The sequence below is a fragment of the Zingiber officinale genome, chromosome 7B (assembly GCF_018446385.1).
Source record: "Zingiber officinale cultivar Zhangliang chromosome 7B, Zo_v1.1, whole genome shotgun sequence".
NCBI classification, from domain to species: Eukaryota; Viridiplantae; Streptophyta; class Magnoliopsida; order Zingiberales; family Zingiberaceae; genus Zingiber; species Zingiber officinale.
Genome location: NC_055999.1, coordinates 30,057,449 through 30,083,231, shown reverse-complemented (window position 1 = coordinate 30,083,231; position 25,783 = coordinate 30,057,449). Strand labels below are relative to the sequence as shown.

Here is a 25,783-nt window from a genome sequence, read left to right as displayed (position 1 = left end):
TGAAGAACGAAACACCAACCAAGCTCCAAGAGATGCAAGCTTTCTCTCCTTCTTCTTCTTCTTCTCCAAGTAGTATCCGGCCACCGCAAGAGCTCCAAGGGGAGAGAGAGGTTCGGCCACAACAAGAGGAAGAGAGGGAGAGGATGATGATGGCCGACCACACCAAGGAACAAAAGAGGGAGAGAAATAATAGAGGTTGTATCTCATGAAGGCACCCTCACCCCTTCTTTTATATTCCTTGGCCTAGGCAAATTAGGAAATTTAATTACAATAAAATTTCCTTAATTTTCTTGACATGATTTAATTGAGAAAAATAAAATAAAATTTCCCCAATTAAATTCTAATGGCCGGCCACATCATGAAATCAAATTAGACAAGTTTCAATCAACAATTAAAACTTCCTAATTTGTTTCCGAAAATTTTAAAATTAAAATTTCTCTTCAAAATCTCTTCATGGTTGATAAAATGAAATTTCCATAATTTTAATTTTACAATATGTGAATAATTTTTAAAGAGAAAATAAAATATCTCACCAATCTACAAATAAGGAAAGAGATCTAATCTCTTTTTCTTTTAATCTTTTGTAGATCTTTTACAAGAAAGATAATTTAATTTTAATTCTCTTTAATAAATTATATCTTCCACATAATAAAAATTAAAATTAAAATTCTTTTTTAATTTAATTTGGCCGACCCCTCTAGCTTGGGTTCAAGCTAGGGCCGGCTACCCCAATTTATACCTAGGCCAGCCCTAGCTTGGTTCCAAGCTAGCTTGGTCGGCCCCCTTTAGGTGGGTATAGAAGGTGGGTATAGGTGGATATAGTACTCTATAAATAAGAGGCTACGATAGGGACCGAGAGGAGGAATTGGTTTTGGTCTCCCGATAAAATTAAGCATCCCGTGTTCGCCCCGAACACACAACTTAATTTTATCAATAATAATTCATTCCACTAGAGAACTATTATTGAACTACCGCACCAATCCCAAATTACATTTTTGGGCTCCTTCTTATTATGAGTGTGTTAGTCTCCCTGTGTTTAAGATATCGAATGTCCACTAATTAAGTGAGTTACTGACAACTCATTTAATTAATATCTAAGTCCAAGAGTAGTACCACTCAACCTTATTGTCATGTCGGACTAAGTCCACCTGCATGGTTTAACATGACAATCCTTATGAGCTCCTCTTGGGGACATTATCAACCTAGTATCTCTAGGACACAGTTTCCTTCTATAATCAACAACACACACTATAAGTGATATTATTTCCCAACTTATCGGGTTTATTGATTCATCGAACTAAATCTCACCCATTGATAAATTAAAGAAATAAATATAAAATATATGTGCTTGTTATTATATTAGGATTAAGAGCACACACTTCCATAATAACCGAGGTCTTTGTTCCTTTATAAAGTCAGTATAAAAGAAACGACCTCAATACACTCTAAGTGTACTAGTGTAATTATATAGTCAAGATAAACTAATACCTAATTACACTACGACCTTCTAATGGTTTGTTCCTTTCCATTTTGGTCGTGAGCTACTGTTTATAATTTATAAGGTACTGATAACATCATCTTCTACATGTGACACCACATACTATGTTATCTACAATATAAATTAATTGAACAACTACAAACAAATGTAGATAATTTGACCAAATGTGATTCTTTATTCATAATGAATGTTTACAAAGCTTAGGCTTTCAGTATACACTCCAACAGTATATATACATGATCACATTAAATTGTTTTCCACATTACCTATTTTGCACTAAATTTGGTAATTGGGTCTTGATTCAACTTTATCTCGTGTTATAAAATTTGGATGGTTTGATGATGATAAATTCAGGGAGGCAAATGCAATTATGTATAATCATAAAAGTTTAAATAACAATCCACCGGTGAGAGTTTGTTATTTAGGCGGACAAGCTGGACAAGCTTTACATGGTCGTTCACATCCCTAGTGTTTTTCTTTCTTGCTCTTTTACTTTCCCTCCTATGACTTCACATTGTTGGCGGTATATCATGATCTTCTTAGTATAATGTCATAGTTAAATATACAAAATAAAAAATATATATATTATAGTTTTTTACAATTTTTTCCCAAACCAACTAAAGATAAATAAAATATTATATTTATAAATTTTTTAATATCTGTCATCTGCCCTTTTCAGATGATAAAAACTGTTTATTTTTTGAGGTGATAGTTTTTGATCCATGAATACTTCTCATCTGACTATTAAGATAAATTTAAAAATATAAATAGTTTGTCATTTCACATTCAACCTTCCAAGATTATGAGAAAATTAATTTGCATTGCGCTGTAATTAGAAATCAACTCGTAAATACCTAATTAATTATGAAAGCGTACCGTTGCATCTTAATTAGTTGGATTTTTTTTTTATTGAACTTTACCAACACTTATTATTTGGTCGATTGTTGGAAAAATTAGATCAGAAGGAATTTTCATAATGATATTTTTAATGAATTGTAACTTCGTCTTTTGCTCAATAATTTTAGTGGTGAAATGTGACTCATAAATTTGTGGTAAAGAAACAAAAAAAAAACCAATTTTGAATCAAATAACAGTGCACTCGCTTTATATTATTTTTTTTTAAAATTTAAAAATATTAGACACCTTTACAATATAAAATAATGTGCATATTATAATGAAAGCTTTATGTTTATGGTATAGAATCATATATTAATATATTTATTATTTCAAAACGAAGACCTATTTAGACTTTTTGGAAAATAAAGAGCGTTTTGGCTTTTATCGAGAAACCTACTTCCTTCATTTTCCCGACTCATTTCGCCTATAAATTGTCCAGCACTGACCGCCCTCCATCTAAAAAGCTCGATCCTATTCGAGTAAACCCTCGTCAGTCCAATCAACTCTCTTTCTCGATTTTTCACCGTGTAACGCCGCCGTCCTCACAATCATTCCCTGGCGAGCAGACATCCAAGCTAGCCACGGTACCGCGTCGCCCACCGCAGTGTTAAGGGCTCTCAGTCGCCCTCTACTTCGGTCCTTCGTTGGCGTCAAGTTCCAATCGATCTAGCGAGCGCGATTTCGTGGAGGAATGCGCGTTTGCTACAGCCGGGCCTTCCCTCTCTCGAATCAGGCGACGTCATCTTCCAATCTTCCTCATCCTCCCACCTAGTTCTGATGTTTAAGAGCCCCAACGTCGCAGCTAGGGTCTTCAAACGCCAAATCCTCGCTCCTCGTCCTGGTGCCAGTGTATGCTTTCATGCCATTCTATACATAACGTTTGAGGATGATTAGTACCTTTGTGCGCCATTGTCGGAAGTTGACACTTTCATTTTTTTTTTTGAAAATTTTTTGGCATCAAAAGTGGAGCTTTAATCGCCTCATAGAATTGCCATTTAATGCTAAACGGACTTTTGTTCTTTGATGGTCTCTGTCACCTTTAGCAATTTTATTTTGCTTTGTTTTGGATTTCCCATTTTAGTATTTTAAGCATCAAGCATAATTTCTGGTAACTGCTGATTTTGTAGCTTTGTCATTGAGATCTTTTTTATTGAATTTGTCTTCATGATGGATATTCTTTGCGGTCTGTTTTTCCAAGTTAAATTCAGATTGTAGAAGTTATTTCCTTTTCATAATCACACTTACATATGTTATGCTATGCTGATTACCAACGAAGGGACAAAATGAACATTTGTTATTTTGAGAGAAATAAATAAAATCTTGGCTAGCTTTTTTCTGTCAGTATTGCTCATATGAACTACTAGATTCAACAGACTTATATGCTGGTTTGATGTTTTTAGATTAACAAAGTTTCTGTACAAATTTCACACTTTTTGCAGATTAATTTTGTTAGACAATTTTACGAGAATCTTGTTCCTGGCTGTACTATATGTGATATTGATTGTCCAGATCATTCATTTCGGAAGTTCACAGATGATGGGCAGTACCTTGTCAGTTTCAGCATGAACATGCAGGATATCATAGTTTTCAGACCCAAATGGCTTTCATATTCATTCAAGGGAGAAAATTGTGATCACCAAACTTTGGCCCAAAAAGCGAAGAAGTTTGACAGCTTCTTTACCCATCTATACAGTATATCACTAGGATCCAGTAATGAATCCATTTGCAAGGATTTTTTTCTTTATTTGGAGAACCATCAGTTTGGCTTGTTTGCAACAACCACTCAAACTCAAATTCATGAGCTTGCTTCTATTGATGGGACAGTTCTTGGATTTCCTTCAATAGAGAAAATAACTTTTCACCTTGTAAGGTTAGCTACTCAGGGAATACTTTCTCTTTGCAATGCTCATCTCTTAGTTTCTCAAGCGGCTCAATATCTGATCTTTTAGTTTGATAATATTCTTGACAGACTGAATGATGGGGTGGTAATGGATGAGAAGTCTTTTCGTAATGACTATGTCAGCTTAATTCACAACATGGGGGTTTTCTTGCATGACAATTTGTTGTGTGTATTCTCCCTGAGATACCAGACAATTCATATCCTCCAAGTTCGAGAATCAGGAAATCTAGTTGATGTACGAAGTATTGGCCCATTCTGCCTAGAGGATGATGAGCTATTTCTTAAATCTCATTCTCAGGTGTGTTGTCTTTTTTTTTTCTACATCTTTAAAATCAGTGTGCTTGGCTTTGCAAGAGTTTGGCATCTCGTGTTCATTAAAATGAACATGGTTATATTCTTTGTAGATTCTTTTAAAATATTTACTTTGAAGTTATATAATCTAGGAATAATTGCATTAGTTAGGACTATATCATGTTTGTATCTGCTTTTAAGAATACCCAAATGGCGTTCATTCTTTTTTTAGTTAATTAATCACTTAGTTTTTTATTAGATTAGGTCTTGCCTTATAGTGACCCGTATAGGCATATATTCTTATATCATTTTATACTGAAATTAGTATGTGGATGTCTTGATCTACCCATTGCTTAATTGTAGACTTCAGTGATTATTGCCTGTTTATCCTTTTCATAACCTCGAAGACACATTTTTTAATGTTAAAATTGCTTTGTACATTGTTAAGCCTAGCTAACCCCAAATAGTTGGAACAAACATGGCTTGATGACGGTTACAACATTTTAAAGCTGGCCTATCATTTTATTAAAGAAAGGAAGCGAAAAATGAATATACACACCTAAGCCAGTGTAGTGAATCTAACCACAAAGAACAATGCAACAAGCAAACATTTGGCTTTCAAGTTAACCTTGCACATACTACATACACCTGTCAACTAGCCAATGCTCTTAGAGTGATGCCTTCAAAGTAAACACCCACGTACTTTGAAGAATGTGAATTCTGCAGATTTCTAGGAAGAGGAACAGAAGTCAATACCGTTGGCTATAGTTGTTGTGCTTGAAGAAGATCTGCAGATTAGATTCCATGCTCACCGTGCTCAGGTCTAAGTCTATCTGCATTATCATTGTGTTGGACATGGCTCTGTGCTGGGAATCATTGAGGCAGAAGCTCACTAGTGTAGGATGTAGCATCGGCAGGAAAAACAAAAACAGAAGAATAAAAATTTATAAAGGCAATAACTTAGGAACAGTCAATGAAGGGAGAGGAGGTCTTGAAATTGGCAGCTCTGATAGCATGACATTTCAGAAAAATTATTAGGGCTATTTGTCATTTGAACATACACCTTTGCAATTTGTATGTTAAAACCTATACCTCACTCCTATCTATCTACATTTTGGTCCTTAACAATTATATTTCCGATTTGGTGCAATATCGTTTTAGACCCAATGCATAATGATTTGGGTCTGATGCAAAACTGATTTTTAAAGATAAATAATAAGGGAGCCTCATCGGTACAACTTCTCACCAATTTTTAATAATTTGGAAGTGTGACAATTTTAGTATATAGACATCTGGGCAGCCTTACTCTCAGTTCGGTTTGCATCACCGTACAGGCACTTGTTCATTCATAGTACTAACACCCTCATTTTAGCACTATCATTTCTGATTGCTGCAGGCATAGTTGAGATGCAAACAAAGTTTTCACTTGAAATGTTTCTTCATTAATTGAAAAGGAAACCTCAAAGAAGATGATAAAGCTAATGTTTGGTTCCTTGAAGACTATAAAAGAAGACGACAATATAATTATTCTTTACCCATTATAAGGGATGACCAGTAGATGACAACAACTTGCCGTTAGTTTGTGTTCTCAGTGGAGGGAGAATGAAGCCAAAATATAAAGTTAATTTTTCTTGCTATTTTAAAAATATCAGTGTGACAAAATAAATTGGTATATGGTCTGGACTATGAAACTATAATAGTTTTGCTTTTTAGTTCTATTATTTCTAGAAATTTAGTTTCTTTTACACTGAATCTGAGCACCAGGGAATGGCCATCTGATGCAAACTGATTTATCCCTTTTACCAACTATGTGAGATTATTGACGGACACGTGTTCCCTGCTTCTGTTGTAGAGATGTTTCTTGAATATAAAGTTCCTAGAAATAAGAACTATGAAGCATGGTTTCTATTAGGATGGGAAGTTATCACTACGCATTTTCTTCAGACCCTGAAAATCAGGCCTCAAGTTTCATCAATTCCCAATCTATTATTATCCACTAAGGTGGCTTATGTTGTATATATTCGTCCAAGGCTTGCCTGACTACGAGAATGCCAACTCATGTGACTTGCCTATGAGTATGGGGAAGACTCTTTGGAATCATTTACACCTTTAGCATACTTGCAGTCATGGAAACCCATATGTCCTTTTTCATTCCACAGCTGATAACATCATAATAAGTTGGTGATAGACATTAAAAATTTAACTCCAAGTATCATTGGTTTCTTCTATTTTGATGTTATTCTGGCATGTAGTGATGCTAGTGTCATATATTTTCTTCAGTGCAGTGAAGTTGTCAATAAAAGCAGGTCTGAGGAATCTGTTCATCTGTCAACTAATAACATTCATCACCAGCAGGTTACACAAGCAAACTCATTTCTTTCTGGTATCAAGCAACGTCTTCTTTCCTTTATTTTTCGAAAAGCATGGAATGAAGAATCAGATCCATCCTTGGTACAATTGAAACCCCTGTTAAACTTCACTGTCATTTTGTGGGAATCTATCAATTTTGTTTATATTGCAATTGCTTGCTATGATTAGACTTGCTAACATTTACTTGTTCTCACTGATCAAAACCAGCATATTACTTGTAAATTCAAAATAGAATGATGCAAAAGAGATCTTGACTTATCCAAATGATAAAATTGAAGAACGTTCCATGCCATTGTAAGTAGTGATCAACGACCACGCATTAATGCACATGAGCTGCAATTGTTCAATCAGCACTACATTCCAGTCAAATTAAGAGGCAAGCTGCATAATGAATTTAGCTGTCTCAAGCTCATCTCAAATCTATATTGTTTCTTCACTTCAATCCTATTTTAAGTCACTTATGGTCAAGGTTCAAAATCTCGAACCGTGTTGAAGTTTTGGTATTTGACATACTATTGTGGTATCATACCGATGTTTCGATGCATGATGTCGATAATGTATTGAAGTTGAAGAAGGAAAGAGACAACACATAGGAAGGAAACATTGTCCGTGCCAAATATAGTTTTAAATTTTGTATCATGTCCGGAGAAACAATCAAATATATCATTCCGCTAAATTACTAAAATTCAATACCACTCAACATGACAATGTCTCCTTCCTTTGCTTCATCTCCTTTATCTCTCAATCTCTAATCTGTCATCGACACCATGCATCAGAGTGTCAACACGATATTGGAACATTTTCTTTTGAGATTTTGAACCGACACGGTACTAGATTTCAAACCATGCTTATGGTTTAATATTAAATTGGCTCATCAAGGCCAAACCAATTTTACAAGTCTGAGCTAACTTAATATCTGCTGCAATGGAAGACATTTGAGCAAGACAATCTTTTGAATAAGAAGATAAAGCTACAAAAACCAGAAATGTTTAATAAAATAGTATTAATGGGCGAAAATACTAAAGTTAAGAAAGGAAAGGAAAAAAGGGAAAAAAGAATGCTTGTCCCATATACAACATATGTCACAACTCACGAAGCACGACTCAATACCCTACCTATAAAGACAATAAATAACTCAACATAAACAAGAAGTGTTTAACAAAAATATACATTTTTTCCTTTTGTTAAAATAAAGTTAAAGACATATATAGTAGCAAAATGTTAAATGAGAGGAACAAAAGGGAAATAATGTAAACAAAACTTGGTTTTCACTGTGTTGGAAAATCTTTGAGCAACTTTGTACACTAGTTGAAACCGACTAAGTCTTCAAAATCAGCCCTTGCTCACAAAACTTGAGGTCAAGAAAAATAGCGTAACGAAGTACTAATTGCTCCTTGGGCAAACAAAAATGATATGCATGATTTTTAATCTTAATAGTTTTAAGAATTCAAATGAGTCATAATTCTTATCACAACATTGGAGTTTCAAGTATGTGGTTTATTTTAACATAATAGATTGCATTGATCGAGCGCCCTCTTTCCTTCAAATATGATCATTGGTCTACTTGCTCAAACAACCATTCTCTACTGGTATTTGTCTCATCCAACTTGTTGGCTTGACTGCTGCATTTTTGACATTGTTGTATGTCTTGAGTGTGAATAGTGTTTAAACGACAATCCCTTTCTTGTGCATTCTAGGAAAGGGATTTTTTTTCATATATCTTCCACATGCAAAATAAACACACACTATGGGTGACCCATGTCTCCATGGGTGATCAAATTCTCTTATGAAAAGTTAGCTTGGTACTTTTCACTTTTTAGCATTGTCACCATTTATAATAAATGTTCTTTCCTTTTGGGACTTCACGCAATAATTATTTCTCTTTGGTTTTACAAATCATTAGTTGTATCATTCTCAAGTTATAGTAATTTTGAGGATCTCACGTTTAATAAATATTGAGCTAATTTACACTCTTCTCTATTTCAACCATACCTCTTACGTTAAGACATTTCTCTCAATCCCTCAATCGTTTTGCAAAAATGATCTTAAGTACTTAAAACTGCTATAGACAACTCGTCATCTTCTATCTTAATAATTGCCTCATCACGTCTAATATCACTAAACTTAAATTTCATATATCCTATCCAGTGTTCGAAATCTTGCCCGCCTAGGTGTTGTGCGGCGGCAGGCCGCGCCGGAAACCAGCGAGGCAGAAGACCTAGGCGGCTGGGCCACCTAGGTGTTCCTCGGCGGGCTTCGGCGGGCTAGGTATTTTAGGCATATTAAAACCGGTTTTTAGGTATTTGCCGAGGGTCCAAGGCGCTTCGTTTCTTTCATCGCCGACTCTTCGCCGACTCTTCGTCTTCTCTGATCGCGGCTTCCGATAAGTTTTTTTTTTTGTTTCTGTTAATTTATGTTTTTTGTTTCTCGATTCTTCGTCGCGGCAACGCCGGACGCATCGTAGGGCGTCAGACGCCGCTTGAAGCGTCGTCGGACGCACCGTACGCGCCCGGCGTTACTTCGAGCAACGGCGGTAGAGTCGCGATGCCTCTGGCTGCGCCAAAAGCTTTCCGCGACGCTACCACCGCCGCTGGAAGCAACGTCGGACTTCGTCGGACGCACCGGACTCGTCCGACGAAGCTTCCGGCGGCGCCGGTGGCGTCCGCGCCGTCGCGACAGAGAGACGGAGTTTTTTTAAATTTTTTTTAGATTTAATAAATTAAAACAATTTCTAAGGGGGATAATTTCAATGATAGGGTTGATTCATAAAGCCTAATAAAATTACAATCCCAATTAAATATATTTAAAATTTATTTTTTTTATAATAAATATTATTAATTTATATAAAACAAATTTAAATATATAAAATTATATATAGAATTTTAATAACCATTATTAATTTTCTAATTTATATAATTAGATTTAAATGTATAAATAATATATTTAATTTTTTTAAATAAATAATATTAAATATTAATTTATATATTAACAGATTTAAAAAATTATAATAAATATTATCATTTATCAGATTTAAAAATATAAAAAATATTTAAAATTTTAAAAAATATAATACATATTATTAATTTATATAAATCATATTTATAAATTTTATATATTATTAATTTATATTAATCGGATTTATAAATAGTAAAATTATATTAAAATTTTAAAAATTCTAATAAATATTATTAATTTATATAAATCAGTTTTAAAAATATGAAAAATTAAATTAAAATTTTAAAAATTTCAATAAATATTATTAATTTATATATAAAAGTATAAAACAGATTTTAAAAATATAAAAAATATATTTAAAAATTAATTTATTTAACCAAATATCTAATAAATTTTATTAATTAGTTTAAGATATATAAAAAATATTTTCAGACTTGTTAATGACTTAATGTTATATTTCATTATTTTGTATTGTATGCCTGTATGGTATAATTAAATTTTATTATCATGTTATGTCTTGTTATATATAATTTTTTCAGATTATCTGTTATCAATGGCAAGCAATCCATCTTCGACAGCATCTGTCACTCAACCCGAATCCGGGATTCTTAGAAGAAAGTTAAATGACATCAGATGGGAGTTTGGGATATTGATTGATCCTAAGAACCTCGACAAAATTAAATGTAAGTTATGTAGAAAAGCAATGTCAGGGGGAGTGTATAGGATAAAGGAGCACATTGGAAATATACCCGGAAATATATCTGGTTGTCGAAAAACATCTCAAGAAGACAAAAATAAGTGCAAACATGTTATTTTAGAAGGGAGGAACAGAAAGAACAAAATAATGGAAGAACAAAATTGTAGAGCAGAGGTGGCTATTTCTCTAGACGAAGGTCTTGAAATTGAAGGGATGGATGGAATTAAAAAACCTCTTCCACTTAACCCCATAGATAGATATGTATCGGCAATTGCTCCAGAAAATGTAGGCTCCAGTGGAAGTAAAGTGCTTCGCCAAAAAAATATAAATGAGGCTCTTTTCAAAGAGAGAACTCAACAAGTTCAACAATATGTTGGGAGATGGGTTTATGAAAATGGAATCTCATTCAATGCTGTTGATAATGATGGCTTCAAGCAACTAATGGAGGCAGTGGGTCAATTTGGACCAGGATTCAAGCCTCCAACTCAATATCAACTTAGGGAGCCACTATTGGAAGCCGAAGTTGAAAGAACAAAACAATTGCTGAAGAAACATGAAGAAGAATGGGCAATGAATGGATGCTCGATCATGACAGATGCATGTAGTGATAAAAAAAGAAGAAACATCTTAAATTTGTGTGTTAATTGCAAGGAGGGTACTACATTTTTAGAGTCTAAGGAGTCTTCAGATGAGGCGCATATAGCTAAACTTATTTTTGAGTATGTTGACAAGCGTGTTGAACAAGTAGGAGCTCAGAATATTGTTCAGATTGTAACAGACAATGCCACCAACAATATGGCTGCAGCTAAATTGATGAGAGAAAAGCGACCTGGGATTTTTTAGAGTTCATGTGCAACTCACACGGTTAATCTCATGCTTGAAAATATTGGCAAACTTCCACGATATAAAAAGGTTATTGAGCAATCCAAGTCTTTTACCATTTTCATCTATGCTCACCATAAGACTTTGTTATTGATGAGAAGTTTCACAAAGAAAAGAGACATATTCCGACCAGGAGTTACCAGATTTGCATCAAATTTCCTCACATTGCAAAGTTTGATTGAAAAAAAAACTAGTTTAAGAGCCATGTTTACAAGTGATATGTGGGAGAAATGTAAATGGTCAAAAACAAACAAAGGAAAATTGGCTTACTCTACGGTGATGAGCATGAGTTTTTGGAATGGTGTGATACTTTGTTTGAAAATATTTGCTCCTTTGGTAAGAGTTCTTCGATTGATAGATGGAGATAGAAAGCCATCGATGGGGTTTCTATATGGGGAGCTTCTTCAAGCTAAAGAAGATATCAAGGTGGCTCTGAACAACGTGGAATCAAATTATCAACCTATCATAGCCATTATTGAGTGAAAAATGAAGGATAGACTTGATACATCATTGCATACTACTGTTTTTTTTGTTGAATCCTTATGTTTACTATAAAGATAGTTCTATTGCTCTTTATGAGGAGGTCGCGACGGGGATTTTTGAATGCATGGAAACTTTGCATGCCAATGAGTTAGATCTACAAGATACAATTATTAACAAAGAATTTCCAAAATATAGAGATAAGATAAGGTTATTTGGAAAAACATTGGCAGCAAAAACATGTGAAAAAAATGATGATACACTTGATCCATGTGCATGGTGGAGTACATACGGTGCTCACACACTTAACTTGCTAAGGGTGGCATTGAGGATACTTTCATTAACTACAAGTTCATCTGGGTGTGAAAGAAATTGGAGTACATTTGAAGGGGTAAGTTTTAAACTTTCAGTCTTTAATTAAATTAGCTATAATTTTTAACGTCTATATTCTATATTCAAGTACTAACTATAATATTTACTTTATCTGTTTTTTTAGATTCATACGAAGAAAAGAAATATATTGGACGCCAACAGGTTGAACAATCTAGTATTTGTCCAATTTAATGCTAGATTGTTGAACAAACAAAAAAGAGAAAAAGAAAGGAATGTCGATGTCCTTCTTGCAAAAGATGCTTCAAATGCACAAGGTTGGATTGTGGATGGTGGGGAAGATGATGAAGTTGAACTAGGTTTCGGGCTCACTTGGCAAATGGTTGATGAAGCAAGTGGAGCAGATGAAAATCTACAACCCCGAAGAAGCTCTAGAGTGAGAGAACTTCATAAAGATGATTTTGAATCCGAAGAAGAAGACGAGGATCACAATAATGATATTGAGTTTGTGTCTGATGAAGAACAAGTTATTGAAAATTATGGAGAAGAAGAAGGAGAATAAATATGAGTTTATGAGATATTATTAGTTGTGTAATTTTGAACTCATTTTGTTAAGACATGATTTATGTTATTCAACAATTATATTTTGCTTAGTGGTTACTGGTTCACAATGCAATGTAATCTTGAATTGAACTATTGCTACTATTTTCTAATGTTTTCCACCACTAAAGTTGTTTTAGCTTATAGCAAGGTTTTAAAATTCGAGTTGGATATATGTTCTACTACATGATTATGATAACATACTCCATGTTCTACAGTTCAACTATTTTTTTTTACTCATATTGACTGAGTCTAGTATATTTCCTTTGCACAAAACTATTAGTTTTCTTTTATAGTTGTTCATTTTTTGGTATTGGAAAGTATGCAGTTATTTCAGCATACATAGTTAGATCTCCATTGCTATGAAATTGTTTAAGACAACATTTAGATTTGCATATGACATTGTCCAGTTCACATGAAATAAGGGATACTGAGGAATCCGCCTAGCGGCGCCTAATCCCCGCCTAGTCGGCTTAGGCGCTAGGCGCTGGTCTGCTGCTCGACTAGCGCCTAGCGAATTTTAGAACCTTGATCCTATCTTACTTTACTATTTAAAACCTTTCACTTCTAGCATTTCCCGTCGAGATTCAAATTTAGCATTTATTTTTTTACGTGTCTCATCTACCAAAACAATATTATCTAAAAAAAAAGATCAATCAAGTCAGGTAACGTCGATCCTGGGTATCTACAAATAACATGGAATGTGGTATTGTATCTTTGATGTGTCCAATGAGTTCATCTATAATTAGTGCAAAAGATAGGGACTTAGAGTTGATCTTTGATGTAACCCTATCTTTATGAGAAACGCTTCGGTTAATCAGCTTAAAGTCTTCACTCTTGTCATTACGTCCTACATATCTTTAATTAGTTCAATATACGCTATGCAGACACTTCTCTTTTCTAAAATTCTTCATATAATTTCTTTTAAGACTTTATTTTTCTAGGTTGATGAATACCATGTGTAAGTCTTCTACTCTCGATATTTTTCAATTAATTGCCTCATAAGATGTATAACTTCTATTGTCGACTTTCTTGGCATAAATCTAAATTGATTTTCAGTAACTGTGGTTTCCTTCCTTAGTCTTTTTTTTTATTACTCTTTTCAAAGTTTCAAGGTATGACTCATTAGCATAATACTTCTATAGTTTGCACAATTTTATATGTTTCTTTATTCTTATATAAGGAATTAGAGTACTTATCCTCTTATCCGTCTTTTTTTTAGTTTTCAATATCAAGTTGAATAACTTTGTAAGTCATTAAATAACTTGTTTCCTAAGATACATCCATACCTTTATCTAAATATCATCTGGTCCAACTGCTTTTTCATTTTGCATCCTATTTAAAACTTGAAGTTTGAATTCTACGATAAAAATTTAACTTTCTATACTCATTTGACCTACTTAAATTACGTAAGTTAAATTGATCATTTAAACCTTTATTAAAAAGTTGATGAAAATACTTCTTCCATCGCTCTTTGATTTCCTCATTGTTTACTAGTACTCTATTATATTCATCTTAAATACATTTTATTTGGATAAGATCTTTTGTCTTCTTCTATCTCGCTTTAGTTATTCTATAAATGTCTCTTTCCTTTTCTTTTGTATCCAATTTTTGATATAAGTGTTCAAAAGTTTCATTCATAGTTTCATTCACTGCTTTCTTAGTCTCTTTCTTGGTTACTGTATATTTTTTAAAGTTTTTCTTGTTCTTACAAATATATAATTACTTACAGGCTGTTCGTTTTTTTCTTTCATTTTTTCATGTACTTTCTCATTCCATCACTAAGATTTTTTACTTAGTGATGCACGTCTTTTTGACTCACCGAATATACCCTTGGCTATGATTTTCAATTTTGATACCATCTTATCCCATATCGTATTTGAGTCATCGTATATTTCTCCTAATACTTGTACTCTTATTCTCTCCTTAAATATGTTTTGCTTCCCATCTTTTAACTTCCACCACTTAATTCTAGAAGTCGTGCATATTTTTTTTATTGATACTATGCTTGAGGCCTAATCCAACACTTAGGGATGACAATTGGTCGGATTTGGGTTAGATTTCATATCCTCCGTTTTCATCCCTATCCCCATCGGGTATTCAACTTTCTTCTATCCACATACTCATCGGAGGATTAGATATCCATCGGAGTATCAGATATCCTTTATTTGGGGTAAATTTCAGTTAAACCGAATTAATCGACTGAATTTAAAAATTGGATTCAGTTATTTTGGATAATTCAGTTCAATTTCGGTTTTAAAATTCTTAATTCGGTTAAATCGAAATTTAACCACCATAGTGGTGTCGCACCACTATAGTGTTAATTTTTAAAAATCAGCCATATATATATAGCTGACACACACACATAATTTAATAGGGTATTCAAGTCGGGTATTGGTAGGATTCTACTAGACCTGCCTCCATACCTGGATACCTGTTCAAAGCAAAACCTAAAATCTCGTGTCTTGAGAACCACGAGTTAGGCCTTTATATAGAAAAGAAGATATACACCAAAAGACAAAAATACCCCTTTACTTATTCTAACACTCCCCCTCAAGCTTGAGAATATAGATCATACACACCAAGCTTGTTACATATGTAGTCAATCCGGGGACCTCTAAGTGATTTAGTGAATATATCTGCTAGCTGATCATTTGAGTTGACAAAACTAGTAGATATTTCTCCAGATATGACTTTCTCTCTGACAAAGTGACAGTCAACTTCAATATGCTTTGTTCTCTCATGGAAGACTGGATTTGAGGCAATATGCATAGCGGCCTGGTTGTCACATATGAGTGACATTTGTGTAACCTCTCCAAACCTTAGTTCCTGAAGCAACTGTTTTAACCATATAAGTTCTTGACTAGCAATAGCCATAGCTCGATATTCTGCCTCTGCACTGGATCTTGCCACAACATTCTGTTTTTTACTTTTCCAAGAAATAAGGTTACCTCCGACAAATATACAAAATCCAGAAGTGGATCTTCTATCAGAGGGAGATCCTGCCCAATCTGCATCAGAATATCCTACGACTTGAGTATGTCCTTTGTCTTCATATAAAAGACCCTTTCCTGGTGCACCCCTGATATATCGAACAATGCGAGTCACTGCATCCCAATGTTCTTTGCATGGAGAGCTAAGAAACTGACTTACTACACTTAATGCAAATGAGATATCCGGACGAGTGACAGTAAGGTAGCTTAGTTTCCCTACCAATCGCCTGTACCGTTCAGGATCTGAAAGAGGCTCCCCCTGATTTGGTAGGAGCTTAACATTAGGATCCATGGGATTGTCGACTGTCTTCGAGCTTAACATTCCTGTTTCTTCCAGAATATCCATTGCATACTTCCTTTGGGATATAATGATTCCATCTTTAGACTGTGCCTCTTCTATCCCTAGAAAATATTTGAGTTTGCCGAGATCTTTTATCTGGAAATGTTTGAAGAGATGTTGTTTTACTTGTGAAATCCCAAGATGATCATTACCTGTGATGACAATATCATCAACATAAACCACTACATAGATGCAACCAGTAGATGAGTGACGATAAAAAACAGAATGATCAGTTTCGCTTCGAGTCATGCCAAACTGTTGAATTACGGTACTAAATCTACTGAACCATGCTCTGGGTAACTGCTTGAGACCATATAAAGATTTCCGCAAGCAACATACAAGACCAGAAGACTCCCCCTGAGCAACAAAACACAGAGGTTGCTCCATGTAGACTTCCTCGAGCAGGTCACCATGTAAGAATGCATTTTTGATGTCCAACTGATGAAGGGGCCAATGACGAATTGCAACAATAGACAGAAAAAGACGCACAGAAGACATTTTGGCAACAGGAGAAAATGTGTCTCCATAATCCAATCCAAATACCTGAGTATAGCCTTTAGCGACAAGACGAGCCTTAAGCCGATCAACCGTGCCGTCTACACTAACTTTCACCGTAAACACCCATCGACAACCAACCACCGACTTTCCAGGAGGTAGAGGAACGAGGTCCCAAGTCCTACTGCTCTGTAAGACACTCATTTCATCAAGCATAGCCTGTTTCCATCCTGGATGGGCAAAGACATCACCTGCAGTCTTTGGAAGAGAAACAGACGACAAGGAAGACAGACAATAATAATAGGATGGGGAAAGACGATGATAGCTTAAAGAAACATAGTGAGGAGAAGGATTACGAGTGGAACGCATACCCTTTCGAAGTGCAATAGGAACATCAGAGTCAGGAGATGGGACCGGAGGAAACGGCGAAGGACTCGGTCCAAAGATGTGCCCACAACAGTGTCAGTGTTGGTCGGCGGCAAAGCAGAACGAGGACGACGCTGATAAACCTGCAAAGGAGGAGACGAGGCTGGAGATGATAGAGGCACCTCCGGAGGATAAAAGATAGTCACTGGTGCAGGTGGAGAGGGAGAAACCTCGGCCTGTGGAGCGGAAGGACCAAAAAAAGAAACCGACTCAAAGAATGTGGCATCAGCAGAGATGAAGTACCGACGAAGAGTAGGGGAATAACACTTGTACCCTTTCTGAGACCGTGGGTACCCAAGGAAGACACACTTATGAGACTGGGGAGAGAGTTTATCAATACCGGGATCAAGAGCATGAGCAAAACATATAGAACCAAAGACCCAAGGTGGTAGAGGATGAAGGGACTGTTGTGGATAAAGTACCTGATGAGGTATTTTACCCTGGAGAGTGGAAAAAGACATGCGATTAATGAGATAACACGCAGTAAGTACGACATCACCCCAAAACTGATGAGGGACATGAGAATGGAGAAGAAGAGTCCGAGTGGTTTCAAGGAGATGACGATTCTTGCGTTCTGCAACCCCATTCTGTTGAGGGGTATGAGGGCAAGATGTGTGATGCAATACACCATGAGATGTTAAGAAGGTACGAAACTGAGTAGACAAATACTCGCGTGCATTATCACTTTGTAAAGTTCGAAGGGAAGTACCAAATTGAGTTTTTATTTCAAGGAAAAAGGATTCAAAAATAGAAAATAATTCTGAACGATCCTTCATCAGATATAACCATGTACAACGGGAAAAATCATCTATAAAAGTAACAAAATATCTTGACCTCATTGTAGAAGAAACACGACTCGGACCCCAAACATCAGAATGAACCAAAGCAAAAGGAGACATAGCCCGACTCTCAATACGAGGAGAAAAAGAACAACGAACATGCTTACCTAATTGACACGACTCACAAGATAAGGACTCTAAGTGAGAAACACTAGGATGTAATTGTTTCAACTTATTAAGACCTGGATGTCCCAACTGAGCATGAATAAGAAGTGGAGATGCCATCGCCGAACTAATAAAAGAGGGTTGTTGAAGCCGATATAGGCCATGAGATTCACATCCGAAGCCAATCATCCTCCCCGTACTTCAGTCCTATAAGGAAACAGACGTGTTAGTAAAAGAAATAACACAATTAAGAGATCGAGTAAGTTGACTTATTGACAACAAATTAAAGGGAGCTCCGGGAACATAAAGAACATTATGAATTGAAAGAGATGAAGAAGGGTGAACAATACCAATACCCTGGGATTGAGTTTGGGAACCATTGGCCATGGTGACCATTGGCAAATTACCAGAAGTAGTGAGAGAGGAAAAAAGGGATTTATTACCAGTGATATGATCGGTGGCCCCAGAATCAAGAACCCAAGGACCCGAAGAACGAGATATGCCAACAAAGGAAGTACCAGCGTCTGCAATGGTAGCAGTGGAACCCGAAGCCTGTCGATCCTCAAACCATTTCAGAAAGTCAGTATAGGAAGGTGTTGAAGTCGAATCAGGTGTTAACTGTGAAGTGGAAGCTGAAGGAGCAACAGAACTCTGAACAATCTGAGCAGCACGAGGAGGACGACCATGTAGACTCCAGCACTTATCAATCGAGTGTCCCGGTCGGTGGCAATGATCACACCAAGGACGTCCTTTGCCACCCTTGCGAGGTGGAGGTCCTTCGTGTCGAGAGACCAAAGCTGACGAGTCGACAGGAACAAAAGAAGGCATCGTCAAAACTTTGGCCGGGACACGAAGAAGAGTCACCCAGGTATTGTCCATGGTAGCTTCTGTGGGACTGCCCAGGATCTGATCACGGACATGAGAATATTCTGTGGGCAGACCATATAAAGCCAAAGACATAAAAAATTTCTTCCGATTTTCAAGCTCTTCAACAGGATTGGCCGCAGGTGGGAGCAGTTCATTAAAGTCACAAAGAAGGCTAGAGACTGAACCCAGATAAGTTGACATTGAATCTTTAATCTGATGGGTGCTGAGGATGGTCATGAGATCTTCACAAACTTGATAGAGGCGCCGAGAGGTGTTTGTAAAGAGTTGTTGAGCCTGTGTCCAAACAGCTTTGCAGGTTTTGTAAGTACGGAAGACATTTCTAAGAGATGGATGGATGGTGGCTCGGATAATACAACACAACTGAGCATCAACTTTCTTCCACAGAGGAAGATTGGCGACTTGAATATCTTCTTCAGTTTGAGTGAGATGTGTCTCATAACCCTGTCCAACAAGCCAAAGTTCAATGTGAGATGCCCAGGAAATATAATTTTTACCGTCCAACTGCTTAGAGGAAAGAGGTGCAGTAATATGGTTGGTAAAGATTGAGGTATTTGGTTTTGGTGCGCTGGACGTAGCCATGAATAGAGCTTGTGGGCTACTGGTGACAGGGCAGAAGAAAAACAACGACTGCTTGGAGAAAGGAAGCTCGGCGTCGCCAGAGGGAAGAGAGGCAACTGCTGATATGTGGAATAACAACCCTACTCTCCTGTGTAAGAGAAAGAAGGATGCGATGACGCCGGCTGCATCTAGGGCAGGGAAAGGTGGCGCGAGAGGAGAAGTCTTAGCTCATGGGCTTCTGTTGTCGAAGAGGGTGGCGCGACGTGCTTCACAGGCGAGAGAGGGAGCGCGACCTCTACTATGGCTCGGCGGCTAGCTTCTGTTGTTGAAGAGGGTGGCGCGACGTGCTTCACAGGCGAGTGAGGGAGCGCGACCTCTGCCATAGCTCGCGGCGCCTTCTGCTAGGGCTCGCGGCAGGAGATGGCGAGGAGAGGAGAGATTTCCGAACCAGTGAGAAGAAAGCAGAGCCGACACACACCGACGCTAGGAGATTGCAGCAGGAGATCGCGATGAGAGGGATGGCGTCGCGGCGGTCCTGTGGAGACGGACGTCGCATGGGGAGAAAAGGGAAAAGCTAGGAAAAGAAATTAGGGTTTTGGCTCTGATATCATGTTCAAAGCAAAACCTAAAATCTCGTGTCTTGAGAACCACGAGTTAGGCCTTTATATAGAAAAGAAGATATACACCAAAAGACAAAAATACCCCTTTACTTATTCTAACAATACCCATACTCGATTATCCAATTATTTAATTGGGTCCAAAAATCCCTCTATACACTTCTCCATTAGGGTTGGATATCGGATACTCCATCGGGTTAGGAAGAAATTGCTATTCCTACTAACACTCAGGGATTGAAATATCGTTTTGTGTTGGACGGCGTAGACGGTTTTTATCGTTCCGACTTCGGAGCGAAATTGGCACCGACAGATGAACGATTTTGCGTGCCCCACACGCGGGTGTTACGCGCCAGAAGACAGGTCGTTGGCATCCTGGAGGCATCGTAGGACGTCTCTAGCGCCACCGAAGGCGTTGCAAGATACCTTCGACGCTGTCGGAGGCATCGCGATATGCCTTCGGGGCCACCCGCAACGTCCCGCGATAAGTGATGCCGTCGGAGGGCGTCTCGCGAGCGCGATGCTTCTGGTTGTTGAAGAAAATTAAAATTAGATTTAATTAAATAAAACAATTCTCAACTTAAGTGTGATATTTTGAAGGGGCTTCCATAAACCCTAATTAAATTATCCCAATAAAATATATAAAAATATATTTATTTTTTAAAAAATAAATTTTATTAATTAATAATCTGATTGTTTTAAATTTTATTTAAAAATTCTAAAAAAATTTATTAAATCAAATTTATATTTTGATAATTTGTTAAATTTATTTTTTATTATTTAATTGATATTTTGATATTTTTTTACCATTTTAAATATATTATTTAAATTAATAATTAATTAAATGAATAAATAGTTAATTTATATAATTATTATTTATAAAATAGTATGTATATAATTTTTATTATTTATTATGGAAAACCAATGTTTCTATTAGATTCACACCATCTCGTTTGGTATAGTAAGATAATATATTATGTCGTGTCAATTTTATTTTGAGTTATTGATAGATTGATTTTCTTTAAAGAAAACTATATTTAATTATTTTTTTAACAATATTAAGTTATTCAATAATGGAGAATTTATATAAAATAAATATATAACTTATTTTTAAATTATACACCGGAAACATATTTATCTAATAATTAAATATATAAATAAAAAAATACCGAAATCGTATTGGCACGACATGATACTTAAACCATATTGTTCCGGTCTAGGATCGATACCTCGGCACGGGTCGAGATTTTAAATCTTGCCAACACTACTAACCTATGTTGGATAGTTAAATTTTCTAACCTTGCAATCTTTACAAATCTTTCTATCATTTTCATAATCATTAGAAAGTCTATTTGCGATTTTATATTCCCACTTTTGAACGTAACCAAATGTTTTTCTCTTTTCTTAAAAAACGTTTAGCTAATATAAGGTCATATGTTATTACAAAATTCATATAGTTTTCTCTTCTTCATTTCTTGTTCCTAACCCATAACCCCATGCACCCTATCATATTTCTCATTTTTCACTCCTACATGTCCACTTAAATCTTCTCCTATTCAAATTATTTTAGTTGGCTGAATGCTTTGTAATACCTTATCTAGGCCGCCCCAAATTCTAGATTTGGTGTGTTCATCTAATCCTATTTGAGGTGCATATATGCTAATTATATTAATAGTTTCTTTCGCCACCACTATCTTAAGAGATATAATCCTATCCTCCTTTCTAACTATTACTACTTCATCCTTTAGCAAACTATCGACAACAATACCCATTCTATTTCTTGTTTTACTCATTTCTGTGTACTATAATTTAAAACTCGATTTCTCTATCACCTTTGCCATATGCTCTACCTATTTTGTCTCTTGTACACACAAAATATTAATTTTTCTTCTAATCATCGTATCTACTACCTCCATTGTTTTACTAGTCAATATTCCTAGATTCTATATTCCAAATCTTAGACAATTAGTTTTCTTGAAGGGGAGTCTTGACGCAACGGTAAAGTTGTTGCTTTGTGACCAAAAGGTCATGGGTTCGAATCTTGGAAGCAGACCCTTGCAAAAAGCAGGGTAAGACTGCGTACAATGGATCCTTCTCGGTACCCTGCAGGGCGGGAGTTTCGTGCACCGGGCTGCCGACAATTAATTTTCTTATAATATTTGTTCTTACCCAACCTATGATGTGATAACTCTTGCATATTTAATACTATATCCAAGTTTTCATAGAGGTGCAGTAGTTCTTGCCATAGTGTTATAGTCGAACCCTGCAACGCGAATTCTTGCATATTTAACTCTACACCTGAATTCTTATGGAGTGATGGAATGTAGTGGTCCTTATTGTGCAACGTGTTCCTTAGAACATCCTAGCATTAACACATTAGTTTCATGGATCCATTTATTGAACATTTACTTTAAGTCCATGCTTGCTAACAACCTAACATGCAACTCTTGCCGTTTTTCAACCGGGCTTGGGACCGGCTTTAGCAGGTTTACTAAAATAATTTAAAGATAAGCATCAAATATGGAGTAACAAGAGTATCATTATTATATTTGAAAACAACCCTATATTAATTATACAAGATCACCCACATGCCCACATGGTAATATGGCAAGAAAATAATATTATTTATTTAACCCCCAAATCTATTTTTTTTAGAATTTATTTTGCTAGTTCAATGTCATTATATTCATAGTTATTAAAGACGCTCGTCTCGTTGTGCCTAGGCGCAAGGCGCAGCCAAGTCACCCTCTTGTGCATAGTTGCCTTAAGTGTGCGCTTTGTGATAGACAACAAGCCTATCTTGAGTCGCTTGGTCTTGAGGAAAGATTCAGCTATACAAATCTGAAACATGTGGTGATGATGATAATGATATGAGTGAGGAGAATGATGAAAATTTTGATGATTTAGATATTTGATTTTTTTTATTTAAATTATGTGTATAACGTATTTATTTACTAGTGAATTTTATATTTATATTATTGTTAATATTTTACTATCTATTGTTTTGTTAGTGAAATATTTCAGTAGAAATTTTCTATATATGTTTAAATTATAAAAATTTATACCTAGAGCATTTTACTTTGGAAAGGTTTGCGCCTCACCTTGTGCATTGTGCTTCAAACCCTATAACATCTATGCGCTTTTAGGCGCCTTACGCCTTAAATAACTATGATTTTATTCCACATTTCAAAACAAGCATGACAACATACACACACACTTAATTCATGCCAATGAATTGTATAAGTGAGTTTAAGAATACATTTACCCACCTCAAATATATAACAAGGGAAGAACCAAAAGCCCTATAAGATTAATGAGTATCTACAAATACAGATATATGAACAACTTAAAAAGACTTAAGAAAAATTAAATACCGGGAGCTAGGGGGTTGCGACAAGGAGATCCATTGTCACTATATCTATTTGGAATATGTTTAGAAATCTTTAAGAGACAAATCCAACAGTGCACAGTTGGTTCGGCCTTCAGATTTCACCCTGAGTGTGCGTCTCTGGGACTAACTCACCTAGCTTATGGTGATGATCTCTTTCTATTCAATAAAGGTGATGAGAATTCGGTTGTTGCATTAGGTGCCTATTTGCATGAATTTGGAGAAATAGCTAGTCTTTGGATTAACAGACTAAAATCTTGCATCTATTTGGCTGGAGTTGAGGATAGGGTCTGCATGAGGTTGCTGCCCATCGTAGACTTTTAGGAGGGAGCTATACTGTTTAGATATCTTGGACTATAGCCATCTCCTTGACTCCTTAGCCCGGTGTGTTAATGAATGGCTGAGGCACACTCATCTTATGTGGGCAAGGCACAGCTTATTTTCTCGGTAATTCAAGGTGTGGAATGTTTTTGGATGTCCATCTTCCTTAGGCCTCTGGGAGTCATAGATTGTATCTATAGAATTTGTAGTCTTTCATGTGGACATCTAAGCATCCTCCGATTTCTTGGGCTGATATGTGTAAACCGAAGGAGGAAGGAGGCTTGTGATTCCGAGAGTTAAAGAGTTGGAACTTAGCACTACTAGCTAAGGTATTTTAGTGGATTGAGGTGTGCAAATGTGTGGTCCCAAGAAGTAGCCTCTACAAACTCTCGCTTAATTAAAACGTTATTGCTAATATGGGACAGAATTCTTTCGGATGCGGGCTCGCCGACTGTTACTGGACAAAGACCGGCAGCTTGGTTCGCACAGGACGGCGGAGTGGCTTGGGCATATAACTTCTTTAGACATCCCGTTCAAAAAAGGTATGAACACGAATGGTGTGATTTTAGCCTAGTCATACTACCACTTGCTGCCTTGGGGTATCTTCACACTAAAGACATGTAGGAGTACTCGGAGGATAGCACTGTGCATTTTGGTGTTATTTTTTGGGTGCCCCCTATTGCGGAAGTTATGGAGGAGGGTCAGAAACTAGCTTTATATGTGGCGAGAGATGTCGACTTTCAGACGGGCTTTAAGGGTGTTTTGGGAGATATTACTGTGGGAATATTGTATTAATGAATGTTCGACACTTGACTTTGTCTTCGTTAATACAGTGTATGTAGAACTAAAATTAAATATATTTTTAAGAATGAGCAATTGAATGGAGCGGATATTCAGGAGTGTGAGTAGAGTATACGTATATACAGGTCTTTAGGGGTGTACTCTAATTTAATGTTGTATCAGACATAAGTATCCACTATAGATCATTTTCTATACTCTTGATCTATGATATGATATTTTTTTCTTATCCAAAGAAAAAAAAAGAAAAATTAAATGCTGTAATAATACATAAACTAAAATTAATTGAAACTCAAAAATCAATAGATCCAATTACGACAATTCAACCCAAATTAAAAAACTCAGCTTTCATTACTAACAAACAATCATTAATATCCCTTCCTAAACAAGATACACCAACATAAATATTAAAACATATCCAAATGAGAAATATAATAAGACCAAGTTCTTACCTCATAACTCCCTCAATCATGGACAAAGAATGGAACCTAGAGTACTCCAAACTAACCACAACCAAAAGAAGGTACAAAATCTAAATTTTAATGACCAAATAAGATCATAAACAAGGAAGAACAAAACCCTTTACCAATGCTTGATTCGTTCTAGTTGACCACTGATCATGAAATTCAAAGGAATAGACCATTAATGTGCCCAACAACTCAAGATGATTCAAAAGAGAGATATAATTGGAATTAAAAGTGACAAATAAACTAAAAGAGCTTATCGAAGGTTGATTGATGTCGACTATCCTCGCCCAACACAACCATCAATTTTAGAGAAGCAGATGCACAAAGGAGTGGGAGAGAGCTAGAGAGGATGGTAGCACCACTGTTTGTCAAAGAAAACTGGCCACATGGGGCCAATAGAAGCCAACCAATCTGCCTATGTAGGCACAGCTAAAGTGAAGGAAATGGAAGAGGAAGAAGAAGAATCATGAACGGGAAACACCTAGGCTAGGGTTTCACCTTATCAAAGGAGAATGAGGTCACCACTCGTTAGTATAGTAGCTCTGCACACAAATTTGAGCGGCAACGCAACATCAGGTGGCATGTGAGGGAGAGATAGGAGAGTTTCTGCAACCCGAATTGAGTTTCAGGAACCAAAGAGGTTGCAAATTC

At 36.1% G+C, this 25,783-nt stretch overlaps 1 protein-coding gene across 7 annotated transcripts in view; it reads left to right on the top strand.

Moving 5' to 3' along the window:
- Positions 1-2,828: 2,828 nt before the first annotated feature.
- Positions 2,829-25,783, top strand: part of LOC122005631 (light-mediated development protein DET1-like) — a 34,688-nt gene continuing 11,733 nt past the window's right edge. For 3 of the 7 annotated variants that reach the window (XR_006118445.1, XR_006118446.1, XM_042560743.1), the window contains exons 1-4: positions 2,830-3,244; positions 3,835-4,265; positions 4,365-4,593; positions 6,867-7,037. Coding sequence is in view for 5 of the 7 variants with exons in the window: in XM_042560743.1 (XP_042416677.1) it covers positions 3,173-3,244; positions 3,835-4,265; positions 4,365-4,593; positions 6,867-7,037 (903 nt within the window). In the remaining 2 variants the exon portion in view is untranslated. Of the gene's footprint in view, positions 3,245-3,834; positions 4,266-4,364; positions 4,594-6,866; positions 7,038-25,783 lie in introns of all 7 variants that reach the window. The other 4 variants (XM_042560745.1, XM_042560747.1, XM_042560746.1 and 1 more) reach the window with 4 other exon arrangements.